The 24,426-nt window shown below is 44.2% G+C and overlaps 1 protein-coding gene across 1 annotated transcript; it reads right to left on the reverse strand.

The window, feature by feature from the left end:
* Nucleotides 1-890: 890 nt before the first annotated feature.
* nol4la (nucleolar protein 4-like a) lies at nt 891-23,467 on the reverse strand. Its single transcript, XM_031845306.1, has 11 exons — nt 22,691-23,467; nt 14,696-14,851; nt 12,938-13,049; nt 11,757-11,866; nt 9,311-9,452; nt 8,245-8,537; nt 7,944-8,129; nt 7,267-7,455; nt 7,021-7,137; nt 6,684-6,873; nt 891-5,989 (listed from the first exon to the last, which is right to left on the reverse strand). Exons 1-11 carry the CDS (start codon nt 23,030-23,032, stop codon nt 5,772-5,774), a joined length of 2,055 nt encoding a protein of 684 aa, XP_031701166.1. The 5' UTR covers nt 23,033-23,467; the 3' UTR covers nt 891-5,771.
* Nucleotides 23,468-24,426: the final 959 nt, after the last annotated feature.

Raw genomic sequence — 24,426 nt, forward strand, 5'->3', positions numbered from 1 at the left:
TATCAAAAAGAATATTCCATAAGTATTCAGACATTTAGCTCAGGTGTCTCCCGTTTCTCTTGATCATCTTTGAGACGTTGCCACACCTTGATTGGAGTCCACCTGTGCTAAATTCAACTGATTGGACTTGATGAGGAAAGGCACACACCTGTCTAAGGTCTCACAGCTGACGATGCACATCAGAGCCAAGAAACTAAGCTGTGCGGTTGAAGGAATAGCCTGCAGAGCTCAGAGGCAGGATTGTGCTGAGGTAGCTACAGATCTGGGGAAGGCTACAAATAAAACGTTGCTCCTTGAAGTCTCCCAGAAGCACAGTTGCCTTCATAATTCTTAAATGGAAGAAGTCTGGAACAAGCAGGGCTCTGAGCAAGTGCACTCTGACTGAGCTCCGGAGATCCTCTGTGTAGAAACTTCCAGATGGACAAGCTGGAACACTCAAACTGATCTGCGTGTTATGGCAGAGGGTCCTGAAGGAGGCCTCTCCTCAGTGAAAGCCTGCTTGGAGTTTGCAAAAAAAAAAGCTCTTTAAAGGACTCTCAGACTGCAAGAAACAAAACTCTGGTCTGATGTGAACCGTTTTGTCGTGTCTGGAGTAAACCAGGTGCCGCTCATCACCCTCCCAATGGGGAAGCATGTGTTTATTAAATACATTTGCCCCCCCAAAAAATCTAAACAGCTGTTTTTGCTTTGTCATTTAAGTTAAACCATTTAAGCATAAAGCTGTAACAAAACACAGTGATGGTCTCAATGCACTGTTAACCTACTCCCACTGCATCCAGCTGCCCTCTTGTGGACAAAGAAAGTCACTCCTGAAAACACTGAGCTGAAAAAACTTATTTTTGCTCTGACACAAATATTATGAAAAAAGGAAACAAGTGAGGTCTCAGCTTGATGGCTCATCGCACTGTTTTATTCAATTACTGACATCTCAGGAGAAGAGGAGCGCCTTGGAGCTCTGCTGTTGGTAAACCACTGGTGTTTTTTTTTTGTTTTTTTTTTTCATAGCGTTGATGCAACACTGAAAAAGCGCTATTTCCAAACAAACACAGGTCCCTCATCAGTGATATGTAAGAGGCAGAGAGAATCTCACCTGGACAGTTTTGCATGAAACATACAAATGAAACAGGTTCAACCCTTTTCTTTTGTCTTTTTGTTTCACATATAATAATAAATATCCATACCTATAAACACTCCAAAAAAAATCAAACTATTAGGTCACAGGTACTGGAAAAAAGTTCCACTTTTAAATCACAATGATGAATGTACAAAACAATAGACGTCTCATATAAATGTTAATGGTTTTCGTTAAGAGATTTAAATCTCATTTCAGAAGAAATCACTGGATAAAAACTAAACTTGGAGATTCAGTATTTCCTGAGGTTTATGGGTTCCCCTTAAAAAGGCCAGGAGAGGGGAATGGCTTTATGTTACCGAGGAGATATTACAACAGGTCAAAGTGTACCTTTCAGGGTACCAGTCGGGTTAAGGACAAGGAGTTTCCCCTGACAATACGGCCGGGACGTTAAAAGGTTCTGAGCACATAATAAATGTACCTACACCCCACCGATCTCCATTTAGGCCACAATAGTATTCTAAAACAGTTGATTAAAGTTGATCCTTAATATATCTTTGCTGGTCCACTTTGAGAAGTTGTGAAGCTCCCTTTTACTTAATATTTACCTTTTTTTTAAAATGCTGAAAGCCACCACAACATCGAGCCGACCCGATCCAGCTGTCACGGCACGCTTCATGACCGCATGACCAAGAAGTCAAAGGGGTCACATCTGCACTTTGATGCAATGAAACAACAAAAAGAAAAACATCTGGCCAAATGTACACAGATTTAGGGTATAGGTGAGGAAAAGAAAATATAGCCTGAATAAAACACAAATGTATTCTGAAAAACTGTACATGTAAACATCACACTTTCACTGAGTCCAAAACCAGAGGGGGAATACAAAGCTTCACACAGGTTTACAGTACAACCTCCTGCACAGAGCTACAGTCTCGTATCAGTGCAGGAGAGGCAACAATTGAAATAATATAAATAACAATAGAAGTAATACAGACCACCACCAAATGATAAGTTCAAACAAGCAAAGGCTAAAAGCACTTTGATTTCTTTCTTCTTTTTTTTTACAGTGCTGTACCCACAGAAAAAAAGGTTTAAAACATCTTTTATCACTCTTTGTACAGCTATACAGTACATTTATCTGACCACTTAAGCAATCCACAAGCTACCAGGGCATTTTAACACCAATAGATTACATTGTCTAGTCAATACAAAGAGAAAATCCATTGGGCATTTTTAGAAAAACAAAACAACAACATGACAACAAGTGGTTGTCGGTGATCACAGTAACTTCAGCACAAATGTTGCTCAGCGTAGACTTAAGACAGTTTACAAATCTGCAAGCTAATGTTTGGTTGTGAGAATGGGACAGCAGGACATCACTGAGTTTGGCGTGAAGTGTGAGGATCGGCTGTGGCTGCAGTGATGAGCGAGCAGGTTGGAGGAAACAAGGAAGACATGTGTGAGGACTCGGGTCCCACGTACATCTATGATTACGTCTGTTTGAGCCCAGAGGGGTGTTTCATAAAGCGGTTGAAGCAGGCGTATTCCAGCTTTCAGGCTTAAACTGAAGCTAAAAGCTTAGCTCCAGCTCAGGCTTAAACTGTGTTTTACAATGAATCGGTCAACCTTCACCGGATTAAAGTCAATGTATGTTGCACTGCAACTAAATTAAAGCGGTTGTGTCACTTGGTTGTGTCAAGAAATCCAACTGATAACTTAAAACTGCAAATACAGATGTTCTTTTGGTCACTCGGATGCAGCGGGATCAAGCTGTGAACACAATATTGACATATCATCACTTTTTAAAGTTGACATGGTGAACTTGTTATCAAACAGTTGCTTATTTAAATATTAAGCAGATATGAAGAAAGTAACATTATCATTAATTTGTCTGTTTAAGCTTTGTTTTTGGTCTCCACCATCTACTGAGGGAAATATCTGTCTCTTTAGCTGCTAATGGCTGCACTATGTTCACCGGCTAGTCGCTGACTGTAGGTAGTGTACAGTGGCTTTTTGGGTGGCAAAAACGTTTCGCATGATTTGCAAACAACCAAACAATGTGCCAAAACTCACTTTAAAGTTCTGTAAAAAGTCAAAGGGAGCTGCAGATACAGGGGATACTTCTCTGCAGGTTCATCACTACGAGCCACTCTTTATGAAATAAACCAGATTCAGCTCCAAACCAGCTTTATGAAACAGATTCATCCTGGTTCCAGTTGCTAATTTGCGACAGACTTTTGACAATAAGCCTTTCTGAGTCTCTTTATGACACACCCCTCTGCAATGAGTTCAAACTGAGCTCATAAGGTTTTTCAAAAAAGAGTTATTTGCTTTTTTCATCAATAAAGCAGAATGAGCGCTGCTTCTGTCCTTTGTCATAATCAGTTCTTGCTATGTTTGAACTGAAGCTGATAATCCAAATGAGGTAAAGACGCACTCAAATCACTGTTATGTTACCTTAATCCTGAGCTATAAAGTGCTTCCAAACTTGCAATAGTTAAAAATAATTTAAATGTAATGCATCCCAATCATGACATGGGAATAAAAATGAGAAATAGTCGTTTAGCATGTAAATCCAACTCTAGACCAAGTGGTGGTGAGAAATAGACTGATTCATGATAAATAACTGATAAATTTGATAAGATTTGTGATAAATACAGAAATATATCTCTCTAAACTTTGACTAATCAATAAGGTGCGAGCCACTTTTCGGCTGCTAGAAGAGTCATTGTCCTTGTTTGGAATGTTTCAGCCTACTGAATTAAATCTTCACAGATTGATGTGGTACAAACTGGGTCACTCCACTTATACACAAACAGAAAACCACAAACATACTGTCAATACCAACACTTACACCAACAAAAAAAAGGTATTAAAAACACACACACACACACACACACTTACACGTTTTTGTGCCGAGTGACTCATCATTAAAAGTGTCTGTTGTGAGACTGTGCTCTAGATCTGCTTTGAGTACTCTTGTGTGCCCTCAGACCACCAACACACACACACATGCGCACACACACACACACGCACACACACACACACACTTGCAGAAAGCTGGGAGAGTAAACTGTGATGCGATTACATCTTTCTCAAAGATTGTCTCTTGCTTCTTTTCAGACAGTGTGTTTTCAGACATGACATCTATATGATGGAGATGAGAGCGAGGGTTTGACACAGCTGAGGTCAGAGGGGATGATACAGCCCACACACACTCACACTACATCCAGTAAAGCCACATGGATGTTAGGGTTACACCGATGCATGTGAGCTCAATATGCTCCTTTTTAACTTACAAAATACTCACAGGACGATTCCTTCACAAAAAGACCCCAAAAACTCACTTTAAAGTAAAAAAGAAAATGAAGACGTGCAACATTAAGTCTCATTTTTCTGCCAGGTCCCATTTCTGTTTACCACTACGGATGACTGATCCCAATACATGAAAGTGCCTCAGTTATGAGGTTCGCGATAAAGATCGCCATTCACAACAAACAACATTGAAATTGGCTACAATGCTGCATGGGATATCGGTTCTTCTTTTTTATATAACTTGACAGTTACAGCCAGAGGAGATTGTGGTAAAGTTCTCTGTCTTTTTGTCTTAAAACGCTTCAGCAAGTCTGAGAGTCATTTCAGTAAGCACACCATTACTGATTATCTTCAATATTGCACCATTTTCCTCTTTTCCAGAAGCACTGGTTATAAACCAAGAGTCTAAACAATATATTAATCTCCTTTGTTTCCCTGACAGGTGTCTGTGACCTCAATTTGCATACCCAGGCTTCGTAAAAGCCTCCTTTCGTTTTTAAGTAATGAGAAGTTGACCGTGATAGAAATATTCATAATATAATAAATAAAGTCACGTTGGGTAATGAGTCTTTTCTCTCTTAGTAACCATCGTGTCTAAGATTCTGGAAACCACTCCACCAGAGCAGGACCGAGGTATAGCTTTCACCGATCTGTTGGTCGAACTTTTCAGGTCAAAACTGTCGAACACTGTCCTGTTTCTTTGCTTTTTTGCGTATATTTAAGTCAGCCCGTCCTTTAATAGCTGTTGAGGTCAGTGGATTTAGCAGCGATTTATCTGCAGACTTTCAGAAAGCAATACTCCAAACTTGCCATGAGACAAAAGTGAATTTGGAGAGAATTATCGTCGAGAAATGACTCGATTCAGACGACCCAATCAGATCATGCCACTGTACAGCATGTTTTATATTTGTGTAAAAATAGAAAGAAGGTAATGATAATAAATCGCTGCCATTTAACTTGTAATTTGGCCAAACATCTGCATAAACGAGCCAATGTGGCGTCATGGTCACAGCTAATTTAAGGTTCTGGTTCTCCCCTGTGCACCAATGAAGATAACTCTTTCACATAGATCATCGCTTCCTGAGACGAATGGAGGTTGAAGGGTTTAAAATGAACTGAATGGGATGAATGGCTACAGATAACAGGGCACTAAGGTCAAAGTGAACCAAATGCATAAATAAACATTTGTCAGCCTGTGATATGTTCTGGCCCGTCCAAACACATTAAAACGTGGGAATAAGTAAAGGTACCGTACCTACTGGACCCACTGTGCGCTGCAGTATCACTCGTATACATTTGTGTCTTTGTATGAACATCTGGCCGGAGATGTGTGACCGAGTGCGACATAGATGGGCAGGCTGTGAGAAGGTTTGGCTCGGACTCAGTTCTGCTGCAGGATCAGGTTCTCCAGCTCGTCCGCTGAGCGGAGCAGGAAGGCTGCGGACTCCCGGTATCCTGCGATGAGCTGCCTCACCGCCGTGACCTCCGGAGGGCTGAGCTGAGCCGAAGCTCCACCACCGCCACCTCCCTGACCGTGACTGTTGGAGCTGGAGGAGGTGGAGTTTGGGCCGACTGACTTCATACTTAGATCTGTGGGACCTGCAGACACAATTGTGATGGTTAAAGATTTTTTTTAAAACATGCAATATACGTAGGAGATACACCACATGACATGGAAAAAGGGCCAGGAACCTGAGAAATTTCATTATGTCGAGGTATAAATTAAATACCCTGAACGTAGCAGAACAAAAATTCTAGTATTTCAGAGATGCATCAACGAGGAGCTCAATATCTCAACGAAAAGGAGACTCGTGCATGCTGACTTTGGATGGTGATTGATATATTGTAATTTTAGTCGTAATTATAATTATATTTGTCTGAGGAAAATGTCGATATTCCAATGGCGTCATCTTTTCATTATGCCTTTGTTTTTCCTGCATAACATTACCCACTCACTAGCTTGTTAAATTGTTATCCTTGGTGGCTTTTGGCGTCCATGCTGCCCTTGCCTAGCAGCAGTGTTCTCACGAATTAAACACTTAAACGTCAAGCATATTGTGACTTCCCATGTGGTAACCACGAGCTCTCGGGTTAAATTTGAAGGCAGCAATCATATAAAAGTGGAATCTCTGAGGTGGAGACTTAAATTAGAAAATATGTTTGCGTTGTTGTAAGTTGCATGAACCAACCCTTTATTAAAAGGAGCAATGTGGTGAATATCCTTTCTTTCTAAATACACAGCATTAATAATTCTTCTTCAAGCCTCATTGTTTGGTTGCAAAAAGCTCCTCACCATTGGTGTGTGCAGCACCAGAGTTCTGCTGGTTGCTGCCGCCTGTCCCGTATCCCCGCAGGTTGTAGTTGAGGCCTCCGTTGGTGTAGAGCTGGTCTTGGGCAAAAGCTGCGCTGGAGATGGTGAACCCTGACGGGGCCACAGAGGCCGAGTCCCTCGAGTTGGTCTTGTCAACAGAGGCAGGTTCATCCTGTGAGAAATTAAATGTTTTCAGTTTTGGGGGAGGATATTGTAGTTTGTGTTGTGCAGTTTGCCGTTAATGATGCATAGCCATCCTAGCACATTCCCAAAATCCCTGCTGGGCAAATTCACAAACATCAACTGCCAAGACATTTACCGCTTGGTAGACATCGAGCCGCATCCTCTTGGCAGCGTTTCGGGTTTCGTTCTCACAGGCAGCAGCGAGGATGTTCTCAGCCATGGCAGAGGTGAGGTGAGGAGGTGTTGGTCGTATCTGCCAGAAGGGGTCAGCAAGATTTTTGCACATTATGAAATGTGAAACACTGGACTTATTGGGATTCATGATTGCATGTTGGATTACTACCGATTTAATTAATACATTTTAGCTGGAGGCACTTTGTACCTCAAAACCACCCTTTTTCATACGGCGGCAAGATTTGAGGTAGGTGCGGATGCGCTTGCGGGAGCGCTCCTGAAACTCTGGGAACTGGCGGCTACAGGACTCGATGATGGCTTGGATCTTCTCCTTGGGCTGTTTGGAGATGGGCACCATGCGGTCCAGATTCTCATCCACGAACAGACGCACAAACATCTGACAGAGACAGAGAGAGTGGGGGAGGGGTAAGAGGGGATATAGAGCAGAAAAATGGAGTGGGGGGAGCCGGGTGGAGAGAGAGAGGGGTGTGAGAGTCGAAAACAAAAGAGAGGAAAGGGAAGGCAGGGGATGGGGGAGCATCAGAAGTAGAGTGGAGGAAGAGAGGATAAAGAGGGAGGGGGAGGTGATGAAAACAGGAGCAGTGGAAATTGAATCATTGCTCATATTCAGAGTGTTTGCTTATTCACTCATGGTTGCATTTCTGCAACTCTACTGTATTCGTTTCCATTAGACTCAGAAATGCACTGATGGTGTTTTTCACAGAATAAATAGGCAGCATTGAGTATGTGCCTATATGAAGTCAGGATATGAGATTTTTTTAATATTTCAAAGTACAATATACGCATAATGACAATAGTTCAGCAAGGCTGGGTGATATTCAACAGGACTGATTTGCATTCTCACCATTTAGACGGGTTACTTACATTGAAGGCTTTGAGTCTCTCAGGGTCCATACCCTCGGCGTCGTTGATCCTGTCACTGTCATCGTGGTCGTCATGATCGTCATCGTCGTCGTCAATTATCTGTGCCCGACCAGAGGTCAAGTCCTCAGCGCTCATGCTCAGTTCAGTTTTCACAGAGTCATAGCTCCCTGAGCTGTAAGGAGGGGACTGAAAACACACAGAAATACACCAAAAAGATTATTACAGATCATACAGACTCACGAGCTGCGCTTTCCCAGGTTGGCTCCTCACGAGTAGGATGAAGTCACGTTTCTGTTCTTACCTTGTTGTTGTACTCTGTTTTGATGGGGTACTTCCTGTTGGGGTCTGCGGGGTAAGAGTTTGGTGGCGAGCTCCCCACCGGCAGCAGTCTGTCGCTCAGATTGACCGGCTGCTGATCCTCAGAGGTGGACGACGGCGAGGTGGTGCTGAAGTCCAGGGGAGCGCTCAGCCCGTTCTCTGTCACCTCCCCGTAAGGGGCCCCACCATCTGGGGGGTTCCCACCCACAGCCAGCGCCTCAGGGGAGGTCAGGGCCGGCAGCCCGTTGGCACTGCCGCTCTCCGAGGAGACGTCATCTGGCAGAAGGAGATGCAACAGAAGATACAGAGATGAGCTGTGCGGATGCTTGTCATCATTTTGCATCCATGTGGGTTTGTTTACTACAATAGGCACTATTTTTGTCTTGGATAACAACAGAGTGGGTGGGTGACTACAGGGGGATGGGACATCCTGCCTCATGTTGTGTTTTCTGAAACTGTTGGGGAAGTGGGTATTGGGGTCAACTGTCAAGATAAATAAAAGTTAGGGGAGAAGAGGGGATTCTTCTGAGTTCTAACAGCGAAGAGAAAAATAAATGAGAATGAGGAGGGGCTGATGGGGGAAGGGAGCCTTCACTTCCTGGTGAGTGCAAATTACAGCTTTTTAACCCACATTATGGCCATGTACTGATTTTATTGTGATGATTTCTACATGCGTCACATGCACACCTATGTTCACAAGGACAGTCATTCTATATTTCAATGTTTTTTCTATAGTGGTGCCTGATCTGTAAAGGTTAATGTTGGCCTTTGTCCTACTTCTCTAAGCCTTGTACCCTGAGAGAGAGGTGTGCACAATGGATTGGGGATGCGGTGGTGTCCCACCCCCTGTAAGAGTGGATTTATGTGGATTAGTGCACTAAGAACAAGGCAAGCTGTTTCCTGTGTATCCTCAATCTGTACCCTTCGCATGTAGAGAATAAACATTTAGATTCCAGATGTAAATGCAACTAAAAAGAAGCAAAAACAGATAAAAACACATCAAACCAGTATCAACCAGTACAAGATGTCTACAGTTAGCGATGTTTTACCATCGTCTTCTTTAATGAGGGCTGCCGGGTTGCTGACTCTCTCTCCGTTAGGTGGACTGGGCTCAGGCACTGGTGGCGGCTCAGCTGCGACCCAGGTCGGCTCAATACCGTTCATGTCCTCGCTGCTCACCGAACTGTCATCCTGAGGGTAGAAAGGCAGAGACTGTGAGACGAGGAGGGAAACCTGGATGTGAACCCGAGTGTCAGGAGAAATATCGTTAAGTTTCCCATTTGTCCCGTAGAGATAAAGAGACGGAGAAGAAGAAGAAGAAGAAGAAGAAACTTTCACTGTGTCTTTTTGCATCTTAGGTTCACACTTTTAGTTTATTCTAAAGCAATACCGGCGGTTACTATTGGTGCAATTGATCCTGCTGTCCAGACAAGCCACAAATGAAATGCCTTCAATATGTTAATATTGTTGATGGGGGATAAAATCCACAGTCCATTTTAAAGCACAAATGAAGTGGATACATTCCTGTGTTTTTAGCATGAAATTCCCTCTTTATGCTTCCACTGAGCTATGTCATAGGGATGATCAGCTTCAGCTGAGCTTTGCATTTAGACCGTGAATCTAGTCCCCCATCACTGCATCGCAACAGCTTCAGGAGGATCAAACACCGCCAATAATGCTTTCAATGTACAAACCCGTCGTGAGGTTTTGTTGATATAAATCTTAGAACGTGCCAAAGTCTGGCTCAGAAAGAAATGCAGGGGGCTCCCTGTTATGTTTCTTGGAGCGCTGCTATTTTTAACTCTGTTACGTAGAGACCCTAAGGATGCTTGTTGTAGCGTAACACAAATATGAGTAAACTACGAGGGTAAGGATTAGCAAAGGACAGCGGAATAATCTCACAAACTATTCAAAAGCTTTGGCTCCAAACTACAGAAAATATATACCTGCTTAACAGCCATGAGCACATTTCAGAGCAACAAGCAGCCAGTTCACATCATGCTGACACAAATGAGTGACCTCTCTTCTGTCAGCTGGCAGAAAGGGGAGCAAAACTACGACTGTGTGATGAGAACAGAGCGGAAATATCATCTCGACCGTCTCATTCCTGCCACAGGAGCAGACAAATAGCACTCAACTCTTTGGAACATGCATCTGTCCCTCTGTAAAGGTTTTGAGGAGGACCAAAATGCTCTGTGACAACTCCATTAGGTACCAAGTGAGCACGTAGCATTAAAGGGAGAGAGACAGAGACACGAGAGGGAGTCTTTAATTACGTCGTTTCAAGCATCATTAATGTCTGTGCTTTAGAAAAGTATATAATTCATGAAGTCTGGGGATTTACTTCTGAAAGGGTTCATTATCAAAAAGAGTTAGCAAAGAATTTACTTATAGAATAAACTTCCTAGACGTTGGTAGAAGAAATGTACAAACACACCATAAAATACATCATAAGAAGTCGATGCAACTGAAAGTATAATAATAATGCATGGACAGAAGAAGCAATCTGGAGATTATATTTTGATTGGTATTTCTGTTTCTGATGTTTTTCGGACCAACAATCACTAGTTGCAGAGCCTATTTTAGTGGTGATTTTATAACTATGCGTGTATCTAATCTAAATGGTCATACTGAGTTATGTAACAGTGAGAATGTTTGGTTGAGAAGGATAGATATATGGCATGTTTTTGTCACCATATGTAATTTGTTTCTTTACCATATGTCAAAGAGAAAGGCGGAGTTGTACTTTAACAATCACCAAAGTTCTGCAAAACAACAAGCAAACAGTTGGCAGCACACTAGGTACACACTCTCACATTCTCCACTGATCTGCTTTTGTCAACAGAAGAAACCTGCTGCATTTTAAACCAACTGCTGCTTTGAACTGTTCTGTGAAGAGATATGGAACAAATCACTACAAGTCTCCTACAACACTTGAGATAACCCTCTGGGATGGTTAATTATTAAATTATTGGCCCTGATCATTCCCAGTCTGCACACAGATGTGACCAACACTCTGAGCATTTGTTAATTTGTACTCACCCGCAAATCACAGTCTAGGTCATTGTTCCGGATAATCCTAATTATGCGCGAGTGAGGTTCTACATTATCATCATCAAGCAGCGCTCTCTGCACTTTATTGACAGTGGTTTCTGAGTGTTTCTGTCACAGCCACACATGGGAGTGGTCTCACCCATGACGTCATGCAGATGATTTACTAATCCTTATTTCCCACTGAGCTCCTCCCCCCAGCAGGAGGACTGCTTTGAATGTTTAATAATTAAAAGTTTAGAGGAGGGATGTGTTATTCTGCTTGCACTAAGTGTTTCTCCCCACAGCCTCCATGAGACTAAAAAGAACATTAACCACGAGGATTTGTGCAAATCAATACAAATACAAACATGGTGAAAAGGAGATGTTAACAGTGATTGATTTTCTGATTAATCCATCAGGGCACATGTATCTGTGCCCTTTTGCAGAAAAAAAGGAACTTACCCTTTCAGTGGCTGTCATGCATTGCAGCTTCATTTGTTTCAGGTAGGTGGCAGTGAGAGGCATGTTGTAATCAATGAGGTCCGGGACCAGCGAGGTGGGTCTGTCATTTTCTGACAATAGAGAGTAAAAAAACACACAAATTACAAAAAAATAGAATCAAACTTTTTTGATCATTTGATATCTAAAAAACATAGATGCAGGACGATGAATCAAGTTAGAACTATTCCTCAGTAAATCTAAAATGTTCTGGACTTTGGATCTGTGGAAAGTAACTAAGTAGCCAACATTTATTCCAATACTTTGTTCAAGTACAATTTTGAGGTACTTGACTTGAGAATTTCCTTTTTATGCTACTTTATATTTCTACTCCTCTACAGTCAATATAAATATTGCACTTTTCACTCCACTACATTTATCTAACGTCTTTGCTAACTTTTACAATTTAAACTAAAATCACCCCCATGCTTTAAATTGGCACAAATGAATGTTTGCCGAATTAGCTGTTACCATGCAGGTCCTGTTTGAAATGTACCTATGGATATACATACAACTATTGTTGGATTATTTTGATACTGAAGGAAACTCAAAAATGTGATTATTCTCAGGCAAGTTCTGAAGTTATAAGGAGCATCTTTTTTCTATGATTTTAAAACATCAAACAAAGTGTCTGAGAGCTGTCTGCAGTCTCCACACCGGCCACTAGAGGGACTCTGTGATCATTTTAGTGGGTATATACAATCCCAGAGATGTGGTCCTCTTGGGTCTTTGTTACAGCATGCCCATGATGGATATATACACAACATGTTTTATTAATGAAGGTTCGATATCAAAACCCTTACGCGTAAAAAAAAGACCTAAAATCACATCAGCTCATATTTAGTGTGTGACAGGACAATAGAGAACTCACCTTTATCTTGTGTGATTAACCAAATAAACATTTCTATGAATCTTATGACAAAATTATTTCACAAAATCGTTAACGTCTGGCTGTTGCAGTAGAAGCCTGATTGGTTTCTACCATCCCAGCATGCATTGCAGCATTGTAATTAACCCCTTTTCCATGTCAGTATGTCAAAGGATCTGAGCTTTACGCTCTTAAAGGTTGATCTCAAAAATACCATATCAGTTAATGATGTCTCCAGAATTAGCGAGCCCTCCACAGGTCAGATGTGTGCCATTACCTTTGAACTCTGCAGTGCTCGGGTTGATGTGCATCCTCTTCTGACACTCTCCACAGCTCATTAGGAACCGAGTCACCGCCTCTCTGGGCAGGAAGGCGTAGGTCTCTGCTATCTGTGCCGGGGGAGCGAGCAGAGGAGACTGGGTTATAGCAACAAAAATGGCAGCAGTCATGGCTCAGGCTGTGAACTCAAACTGTGTGTGCAGCGGTTTCATTTGGTTCTTTTTTTTTGCACTGTGCATGTGTGAAAGTTTGGGGTCAGTGATAATGTGTCATCTGGATGTGGCATGAGGAGGATTTCTGCCTTTAGGCATTTTTTCGTGCCTTCGAGTGGCCTAATTCCAGCTGTGCGTATTTCTGCTTTGATAATCTAAACAATCAGTGTTAGTCATCTTTCTCTTCCTGCTCTCTCAGGTGCAGTCGACTCATATCTACACCTCTTTCTCATGCTCAGCCTTCCTTCTCTGTTTGTCTCCACTGCTATGCCACCCTCCCCTCTTCACCCCCTCTGGCGTTTCCCTGTAAAATGCGACCTTCACGTGACCATGGAGAGGCAGCAGGGGTGCCCACCCCCACCGGCCCACCATCACCACTGCCACAGCTCCCCGTTCCCTTTGCCGCCCCCCCCCCCCCCACCCCCCACCTCTACCCTCATGGCCCCACCCCTACCCTCCCGGCCCCTTGAGGCAGCTGAGAGGGAAAGGCCACCCAGAGGAGCGTGCACCTCCCAGAAGGCCACAGTGACAGTTCCATATTATGCCCTGCCCCAGTGATGCTGCCTCCTCAAAAGGGTACACTCTATGAGACGTGACAGGACCTCTCTACAGGGCAAGAGGAAGAGGCTCTATGATTATTTTTTTTCCAATCCTGAGGGGGGTACCAGAGTCCTGCTAAAACCCCCCACAATGCTGCAACAAGAGCTGCATACAAAGCCCCTAGTTCTGTCAGGACACCACCAGAAACCACACCTCCGTTTGCAACATAAACTCATATTTCTGACTGCCTTTGTTCTCGAGACATCAATCATGAGGCACCATTAAACTCTTGAGCACCATAAGTACTTTGTTTTTCTGGTATCGGTAGTTACTTGTTCCATTGGTAACTCTTGATGTTATACATTATGTTGCCAGAGCTGAGACATATAGCCTATTGTCTTTCACAGACAAGAAGACATTTTTTTTTTTTGGAGGGCTAAATTTAACGTGCCTTTAGCAAGGCACCAGAAGGTTGGCCTCACTGAAAGAACGCTGACTTTAGCTAACTCCAGCTGTGGGACACTTTTTACACAAAGGAAAAGGAGCTGTTGTCTGCACCCTGTAATTTGAACGCTTCCAAACAATGTTTTTATTGATGCAAAGCCTTTGTCAGACAAACAGCATCAGTAACAAAAAAACTGACTGTAGAATATCTATAAAACATAAACATATCTATCGAAACGTTGATTGTCACTGCGAGCATGTTATCATGCTGATATTAGCATTTAGCTCAAAGCCCCACTGCCCTTACATACAGCGTCACTGAGCTGTTAGCATGGCTGTAGACTATTAGCCTTCTGTGTCTGTAAGCCAAACACAGTATTGACTGTTTATTGTTCACATGGATGTTTTTCTGGCAAAGACCAACAAAAAAGTCTCACAAAAAAATGTTTTTGGGGGAGTTTACAAGTGTCAGTGTGCAGACAATGTTTCCTTTTGCTTTGCTATGAGCAGTGCTAGCAGGGTTAGCTGCACCCTGCAGGTACCTGGTTGGATTTACCCACCGCTTTGTAGGTCTTCTTTTGGCCTGCATGTTTGGGTGCTCTTCCCGGGTCGGCGCCCATCTCCACATGCATGGCATAGATGATGTCGAAGAAGTCTTCCACCACAGCTACACGCTTCAGAGAGGAGTTGTCTTGGGCCGAATTCCCATCCGAGCACTAAAACACAGACAGACAATGGAGTTCAGTTTAATGTCCCGCCTCGGGCTTGCAGAGATGACATGTGTGTATCATTTATATCATGTATTATAGCTGCAAGTGGAGCTTCCTGCATCCACGTGATGTGTGCAGGATCTTTGAGTCACATGAGTCATGGGTCAGGTGGTTACAGATCTGCACAAGGTGTCCTAATCAGCACTGGAACAACCTGTCTTGTTTTGTCCACTAGTCATTCTGTCTTTGAAAGTCTCTCTCGGGTGGAGAAGTCTCGGCCCGGCTGGGTCGGCAGCCATCACCTCATCTCTGCAATGTTTAAAAATAACACCACCGACACTGTACAAGACTAACAGTCCCTCCTACCACAACCTCTGGCAGGCATCCCGCCTCCCATACTGCTGACCCTGTCACCATAGAAACTGCCACTGATTTCTCTCGGGCAGGTGTGCTGGGCAAAGGGTCATGTGACACGCCATAGAAGTGGGATCGCCAGGACAACAGCCTCCATCCGCAGCACCACATGGGGCTCTTCTTCTCCTTTCTGCCTCCATTTTTTTCTCCAAGTAACTCTTGCATCCCCTCGATCCTGACAAACACTTTGCATTTTCCACCAGATCTTATCTTAATATTATGCACCTGCTGGTGTTTTTAAAGGGTCCCAGCAAGCAAAAGATGAAAAACAATAATGGTTTGGGGCATTTCTTCACTTGTTTTTTTTAGTGCACCTCTTCCACGCAGATATGAGACAAGCTCTGACATTTTCTGGAGATTGGGTTCTAGGTGGGGAGTGATCTTTTCTTGTTTGAGTGAGAGGAGGGTCCGGAGTTCAAAAAGTTGTCCCCTCGGCATTGAGGAATCACACTTCTGTCCCCGTCCTCTCCTTGACATTTCTGCACACTTCCTGGGATTGACATTTCATTTTTCATGTTTTCACCCAACTGCGTCCTCCCTCCCGTCTCTCCTCCATGTCTTCATCCCCTATACCTCTCCGTCCCGTCTTTCTTTCTTTCTCTCTTTCTTTCTCCCCCCCCCCCTCTCTCTCCCCTCCCCCCCCCCCCCCCCTCCTCCTCCTCATCCTCTTTCTTGCTCCTGCTCTCCCAAGTGCGAGGTAATGATCGTTGCCATGGCAACTAAAACCAGCTCACAGAGCGGGTTTGTTTTAATCCGGCCCTCTCTCCCTCGTTCTTTCTAGCCACTCTCCCCTGTCAGCATGGGCTAAATGTAATGATAATAAATGAAATGATAGCAACCCTCCACCTCATCATCACAGCTGTAATCTATCGCACTTGGAGGTATCATCATCATTCCCCCGGTGACATCACCACCACCACCGCCGCTGCTGCTGCTGCTGCTGCTGCTGCTGCTGGGACAATGGTGTCAGGTCCATTCACGCTGGATTTAGATAATCTCATACAACTGTGGGGTGTGCAGTGTACCCACATCACTACTGCATCCTCCACTGAATTCTACCCCAACAAATATCCGACATACACACACCGGATATTCTGCTGGGAATGTACTCAACACACACATACATTATATTGCCGCCCACTGGTGTTACACCTTAGTTAGCTTAGTTAATTCTGCTGAAGTCTGCTTTGTGTCAGGCTGTAACTATTATTTTCATTATCAATTTCTTTCTTGAGAATCGTTTGGGCTATAAAGTGCCCTTCACAATTTCCTAAAGCCCAAGCTGACATCTTCAAATGTCTTTTCAGTGCGGCAGACAGTCAAGAAACACAAATATTCATTTAAAGTGATGCAAAACAGAGAAAAGCCATGAAATGCTGTAACTAAGGAATGTTGAAAAACGACTCAAACGATTGATAGATTATCAACATAGTGAGTGAAGTTGCAGGCAAAGCTGCATTTCTTTGACTGTAAATCCACCTGAAGGTCTGCTCGGACTCCTCTGGTTCGATAAGCTCTTAAGTTTCCAAACACAAGTCAACAGGGAGTTAAACATTCACCTCAAACAAAACACGACATGCTTTGAGTGTGTGTGTGCATTCGTGAGCGTGGTGTGTGTTTAAGTGCAGCACATGTCTACCGGGCAGAGCTTGTAGCTCAAGCATCTCAGAGGAGAACAGCTGTTGAACAGCGCTGTAGATATTTGGTCTCCTCAGCAGCGAGCCATTTTTATGGAGCAAAGGAGACATGTCAGCATCCCTAATCGCCAACAACACCGCAAAACTCCTCGACCTCCTACTTCTCCTTCTCTCCGTCTTTCTAATCCCGTAGGACTTTGCTCTCCCCATGCCACTGTACAACCAGCCCCCATCCCCTGCTCGCTCTCTCCCCGTCCCGCACCAAACCGCTCTGTTGCTAGGAGACTGGAGGGGTTGAGTCGGCTGCCCCCACCCCCGCTGGCAGTCACACACACACGCACACACACACACACACTGTAGCAGAGAGGGGAAAGAGGAGCAGTCCTGCACACAGGCAGGTCAGGAGGAGGAGGTGATGGAGGAGGAGGAGGGGAGGTTCACGGGAAGCAGCTGGGTCACAAAGACAGGCCGGCAAAGATAGAAGAGATGCACCACACAAGGAATTTAATTCACGGGTGAATGAGTGCAAAAATGTCAAAGGCAGAAATTTTGCTTTAACTTTGAAAGTCAAGCAAAAAATGAGGAGGGTGTTTTATTTTGTAGGGTGGCTGCACAATAAGTAGCTTAAGTTGCAGCAGCAGGAGTGATGTGTGTTCAGGTACTTTCTGTGTGTGTGTGTGTGTGTGTGTGTGTGTACTCGGCAAGTAGAGAGTAAAGATGGCTGTGTCAACACCACTCATGACTCAGATTATCTCACTGCCAATGTGACAACAGGTCATCTTTTACAGCCCTATCTCCCCCTCTGTGACGGCTAATGGACATGTAAATGGTACAATCCTTGTTTCTTCTGTGTGTGTGTGTGTGCGTGTGTGTGTGTGTGTGTGTGTGTGTCTGTGTGTGTGTGTTTGTGCTCAATGTGCAAGATAAAGATTTAGATGACAGGAAAACTAAGATAAAAGAAACTATTACCTCCAAAGTTCCCCAAATATTTAATAAAACCCGCCCCCTTCTATTTATTTTCTTTTCACCCTCGTCATCCTCCTCTCTTTTCTAAATCCATGAAGCGCTGTCATTAAATCCACATTAGGTGCTCTACCCCTCATGTCCGACGCCCATATCTGTGTGTGTGTGTGTGTGTGTGTGTGTGCGTGTGTGTGTGTGTGTGTGTGTGTGTGTGTGCATGTGCGTGCGTGTTCCTCTCCGGGCTGCATCCATGATGAACATTATTTGACTGACATCCACAATATCCCAGCGAGACGGAGACACAGACAGTCCCACCAGCGCCGGCAGACTAGCACTGTTGACGTTCCAGCCGCTGACTCAAAATGGTATGCAAATGACTCGCACATACATCATCACAGAGTCCATTTTAAGGCTATTATCATACTGTCCCACTTCGTTAAATGTTGGCCTGGCAAAGGTATTAAAAATGACAGTAGTGGTGTGGTAGGAAGATTATTGCCGTCTTAAAGAGTCTGTGTGTGTGTGTGTGTGTGTGTGTGGAGCAGAACTCAGACTATCTCCCACACAGGGGGGGAGGCCCCCGGGCCAGTTAAAAATGGTGTTAATTTCTCCTCCTATGGGAAAGCAAAGAACGGTCTCTCCATGGCAACAGAGAGGGTGCTGAAGGGAGGAAACACAGAGCATGCGATCAGCGACCCCCTCTTTGTACGAGCACACACTCAAACTACCACATACGTGCAGTACAGTTTCCATCACCCATTTACAGTAAGTCACTGAACACAACATGGACGTAAAGTCTCGTCTTTATGAATCTCAGTTTGACTCAAATGTAAATTCTGCTCAATCCATCTGCGGCTAGAACAACTATTCTTGTTTGGGGTGGTGAGCATTTGCCGTTTCAATCCACGAGTGTGAGCCCATGTGTTGCCCCTAATAAGCCCTGCCAGAGACGGACGAGACAAAAGCACCGGAGATTTTAAAATAGCATAAATGCAAATGCTCTTGAATAATAGGGCCAGTATTCTTTTGACTCTGTGGCCCTTCCACAAAAGAGGGCCTCTCAGGGGAAACGTGGACTAATTAATCAGATAATAATGACGATGTTCCTCGCGTCTGACGGCGAAGCACAAACATTTAGGGATGATTTTCCAAGACACAGATTAGGAATAGTGGTTTCTGATTTCTACACGAGGAGAGGACGTCCCAAGACAAACCTTTATTTTGTAAATTGATAGCATTATTAAATCCTCTTTTCAGAAAACCTCTTTCTGTGGCAATCCTGTTTCATTTCATCCTGTCCTGTCACTTTGAGGCTGATTATTTTCTCAATTAATCGATGAATCATTTTGTTGATAGAATGTCAGATTATAACCTCCCAGATTGAGGCGGCATCCTTTATGATCAAACCTCAAAGATATTCACTTCACTATCATATAACAAAGAAAGCAGCAAATCACGATTGAGAAGCTGAAACCGGAATTTTTTTGTAATTTGCTTGAAAAAAATGTCTGAATGCTAATTATCATTTTTATTATTATTGAGTTGATGGACAGAGAATAATCTGCAACCATTTTGATAAACAATTGATTATTTTGAGCTATTCTTTTTATAAATTCCTCTGCTTCTGGCTTCTTAACGTGTCAATATATCGGTTATCTTTTGTCTTATATGATAGTTATATTGAATATCTTTGGACTGAAAGCATCACCTTGAGCTTTGACAAACTGTTATGGACATTTGTTCACTGTATTCTAACATCTTATAGACTAAAATGAGAAAATAATTGACAGCTGGATAATAAATTGCTAGTTGCAGCCCTATAGTTGCCAATTAATTTTCTGAGCGACTGTTAATCGTTTTAGCTTTAGGACACTTATTTGTTTTTGGTCTGATAGATTGTAATAAATGTTTTGGACCAACAAGTTAAAATATAAAGCGTTTCACAGGCTGATGTTGAATATATCCATATTTGGCCACAAAGCACGCTTAAACTTTAACTTTTGAGCATCATGTGAAGTCTTTCTAAACTGGTACGTGTGCGTGTGTGTGTGTGTGTGTGTGTGTGTGTGAGTGTGTGTGTGTGTGTGTGTGTGTGACAGAGCATGTCCACCAAACCTTGTTGTGTCGACGAACAAAGATATTTACAGATTTCAGTTGGCATGGCAACAAAAAGCAACAGCTCGTAGTACTTCAAAATTGTCAGTACAATGCTCATGTCGGCCGAAAAAGGAAACGCACGGGGCGTTTAAAAGTCTCTTTTGAAAAGTGGCTGCACTCTGACTCCCCTCGTCTCGATAAAGTATGTGTGCTCAGTCATCTCTGTGTCTGCTCCTGGTCCCGTTCCCCTCCTCCTCTGTGGCGTCCTCTAATCAAGACATAATGGGAGCTAAACGAGGGAACATCTCCACACTGAGGGCTGCTGGATTCTCTGGGCACTGAGTTGTGCAGACAGCACGAGCTGGGAGGACAGAGATGAACAGAGAAAATACAGAAAGAAGGGATTCTGTGTCGGGCTTCAAAAGGAAGGCATCTACACTGAGTGTGTGCTATACTGTGGCCTGCCTTTCTGTCCCGTCACACACTGAAGCAGCCTTGTATGCATCAGAAGAAGAGACCTTCTCTGTCTGCACATCAGCCACCGTCATCCCTACCCCCACCCAGCCTCCTGTCATTTAGCCCCATGCCTGCCCCCATACAGAAACTTGGCACACCCTAGGAGCAGCTGCAGCAGGGCTACCAATGCTGGAGCTCCAGAGACACGCCCCCGGCCCTGCAGCCATACGAGGAGCCAGTGACCATTGTGTGTGTGTGCGTGTGTGTGCGTCTGCTCGTGTGTCACTTTTCCACTGGCCCAGGACGGCCTATTTATAAAGCCGACGAAGAGTGAATGAAAAACTCTGCTTTCTAATACAGTCAAATGCATTTTAATAGGTGGATTTGTTGCCTCTGACTCATCATTAGAAGCAGCTTGTGTTGGCTGATGTTTGTTGTTTGAATTTCTCAAGTGGAGCTGAGTCAGGGGGATGATTTACCCTTCCTTATGATAATAGCTGAAGAGTGTGCACTCCTCTCCAATAAACAGTCAGCTACACTTTTTCTGCACAACTTTCTCAGCCTCCCCAATGGTTTGAACAGACCTCGGGGAACTATTTCATATTGGATGGGCCTCACTCACAGAGAAAACAGGCTCACCTGGGGGATGCTAGAATATATATTGGACAAGAGGACATATAAGACTATAGACAAGAAATGACACGAGCCACAGACAAAAGCTAATCAACAGGCCCCATCTGCACCTGCAGAGACAGATCACACCTGCCCTCTTGCCCAGAGGGAAACATAATATTGAGTGGAGATTAGAGGAGTTCTGTGAAGGCAGTTGGCCTTAATCTAAATTGTACATTCACACAGGTATAACACCTGTGGAGGGATCAGTGCTATTCAAACCAAAATCAAAGCATTCAGTGTAATCGGGGCCAACACTTGTTACCAGTAAATGTGTTTCTGCTCTGTGAGGTCCAGAGAGAGATTGTCCCAGCAGGGCGGGTGGGGGGGAGATTATTCCCTGAAGACGCTTATTTAAAATGGTGGTTCTCTCCTTTCTGGCACAGCAGGCCCAAACACCATACAGAGATACCATGTTCATGTTTATCTAAAAGAGGAATGTGTGATTTAACCCCTAAACACACCTGCAGCGCCAGTAATGCATAAATATCTCACCCCGTCATCCAGAGACACGTAGAAGTATAGTCTGAGCACCAACTGTGGGCGTACGTCGCTATCAGTCCCAATCAGACCCTTTTGTTTCCGCCACAGCCCCTCACGTGGTCACCAATTACGCACAGCTACCACACTCCATCGAATTAATTTTAAAATGTTTCTTTTGGAAACAGTCTTAAACGGGCTTATGGTGGCTTAATGTCTTAATGTACAATAAAAAATGCGGCAGAGGCAGACTATCCTGGTCTACACAGGTGTTGCCAAAGCAACGAGTGCCTGCGAGCCGATCCGCCCAGGACAATGAGAAGTGGGGTGCAAACACTGAGGCTGTCTGCCACGCAGTCACATTTTTATGAAAAAGACAGATATTTGAGTATTGAGTGGTGCCCCATCTTTGTTCTCTCTAACTAATATTGGCGACGCACGCGACACAGTTCGGTTTGCTCGGTTCAGATGGGACAGTGAGGGCGCGTGTCATTTGATGAATCGCTTACAATCAAACCTGCTGAGCGCACAACAGAAAGGTGAATCAGACATTATCTTAGTCGATGTTCGTGCCCTGTAGTCCATCACACACTGGAGTACCCTGACATAGGCTACCCGACCCACGAACATGCCGTTGCATCCACGCGCCCGCGCGCACGCACAGAATCACCACATCGGACTGCACGAGAACCTGAACAGCACGGTTCAAACTAAATGCTGTCAATAGTCAATTATCTCGCGCTTTGGCACCCAGGAGCGTGCCGCTGACAGGACTTCAACCTCGCTGGTGAGATGTAGGCTATGCATGATAGCCGATACTACCTTTTACAATTGCAATTGCCAGAAGGCACCGGCGTTGCTATGGCAGCAAGGGATGAGAGCAGGGCTGTTCTGGTTGGGATGTGGACAAAGTGAAGCTTTATCAAGAAAGACGAGGGCGAGCCGGGACGACAAAAGATTATAAGTTGTCATTTTATTTCATGTGACAGGTGCATGTGTGCAGCCTGATATAATAATAACTTATAGGCGGCAATGGGACATCAGTGCGCGTGTACACGCACGTTCTCTCGCTGTCAAACACACACACACACGCGTACACACACACATACACACACACACACTTTACCGTTGTCTTGACCGGGACATATAGAACGGGTTTCCCCGGAGCTCCCTTCTTGTTGTGCTCTCCCAACACGTTGGTCCCGACCTGAAATCCTTTAGACTTCACCCAGAATTTGAATTTGGCGTTGATGTGGCTGTTGTCGATATACACGCCATCCGACTCCTCGTTCTGCAACAGTGTCTGCATGATTTTGTTATATTTTCGCCGGGTGACGGTCTTTGTTTTACCGGAGTCTCCATATGTCCGGAGACACCAGTCCTGAAATTCACTGAACATCTCCGCCTCCAACACGACCGGACTCCGGCTCCTTTTGGGCGCATCCACGCACGCCTTTTTCGTTGCCATCTCTCTCTCTCTCTTGCGCGCGCTCTCTCTCTCGCTCGCTCTCTCGCTCTCTCCGTCTGAACCCGTTCAAACAGCCCAGGCTAATAAAGACTTGACCGGGTTGATCCTCCTCCTCTGGTCTCCGCTGTCCCGTGTGAATGAGGCTTGGTTCCGGGTTTGGGACGCTGCCTCTCTGTTGTTTCCTAGCAAAAGTGACCCGGACGGCAGCACACCTGTTTGCAGCGGAGCAGTGCTGTCCCGAACCGCAGCGATGAAAAATGTCACTTCCTCACATCATCCGCTGAGGAGCAGAGAGGGGGGCTGTCCTACAGTACGCTGAGCGGGTATCTCCCACCTGTGCGTAAAACGCTCTCCGCTAAATGGTAGGATGTGAAAAAAAAAAACACAGTCCTCGCTAAACAACAAAGAACACAGACGAAAGCGTGGAAACAAACGTCGCTCTCAGTTCCTATCGACCTACTTTTTCAACAGCCAACACTATTCTCGGATGTGGGTTGCTCAACCCTTAAAAAAAGCGCAGAGATGCACACAATGTGCTCCTATGGTCACATATCCGATCAGCATGAGCCACCTGGGATTGTTTCTGCTCCTCACACCTGTTTGAATGTGAATCGCGTTTGCACTGTGGGCTCTTTCTATCCCGTAAATAAAACAGTCATATCTGCATTGCACTGGTGACTGGCTTAATTTGCGGCAAAGCCAGCGGTTTACAAATAGCGTGATGTTGCCCAAACGCAGAGAGAAAATGTCCGATTTGGAGACGTGGAAGGTGAGGGAGGGTGGGGGCAGAAAACATTTGCTATCTGAAGAATATGCTAGAAAACATTGATTTCACAATTTCCTTTTCAAATAGGAATTTTTTTGCAGATACAGGCGGCCAAAGATGTGCAGATAAATAAAAAGTGGGTTAGATACAGTCATTACGCAAACTTCCTCTAAAAAACACAAAAATGATCTTTAAAAGACAATGTCCACATATAACAGTTTACTTTATTCAGGCCTACTTATGGAAGATTTGTGTGCTTTGGTGCACATACTGTTACCCAATAATTTGAGATAAAGTAAGTTTCTCTTGAGAAGGTCTTTATTGCAACATCTGTCCCAATAGAAAATAGATAAATGCATTTTTAACAAAATAATCATTTTACTTTCACTCGTGAAGAAGCGACAAACTGCACATATTTCGGATCTGGATTTGTGTCCTGTGTGTGTGTGTGTGTCGTGATCTTAATGTGTGTGTGTGTGTGTGTGTGTGTGTGTGTGTGTGTGTGTGTGTGTGACTCCTCCTGGCCTGTGCATTATAGGCCCATGCTGGCGGTGGTGACTGCTGCTGTTGCCATGACAGCAGCAGTGTCTCCGGCCGTGCAGAGGGTGAGTGGGATGCCCCATCCTCA

The sequence above is a fragment of the Anarrhichthys ocellatus genome, unplaced genomic scaffold (assembly GCF_004355925.1).
Source record: "Anarrhichthys ocellatus isolate YVR2014 unplaced genomic scaffold, GSC_Weel_1.0 scaffold5, whole genome shotgun sequence".
Taxonomy (NCBI): Eukaryota; Metazoa; Chordata; class Actinopteri; order Perciformes; family Anarhichadidae; genus Anarrhichthys; species Anarrhichthys ocellatus.

Excerpts from the sequence above, each read along its gene's own strand:
- nol4la (XM_031845306.1), bottom strand. The coding sequence starts at position 23,032 with ATGGCAACGAAAAAGGCGTGCGTGGATGCGCCCAAAAGGAGCCGGAGT. Across the intron at positions 8,538-9,310 it reads CCTCATTAAAGAAGACGATG|ATGACGTCTCCTCGGAGAGC; the intron begins GTAAAACATCGC and ends TCCTTCTGCCAG. Across the intron at positions 5,990-6,683 it reads TGGTGCTGCACACACCAATG|GTCCCACAGATCTAAGTATG; the intron begins GTGAGGAGCTTT and ends TTGTGTCTGCAG.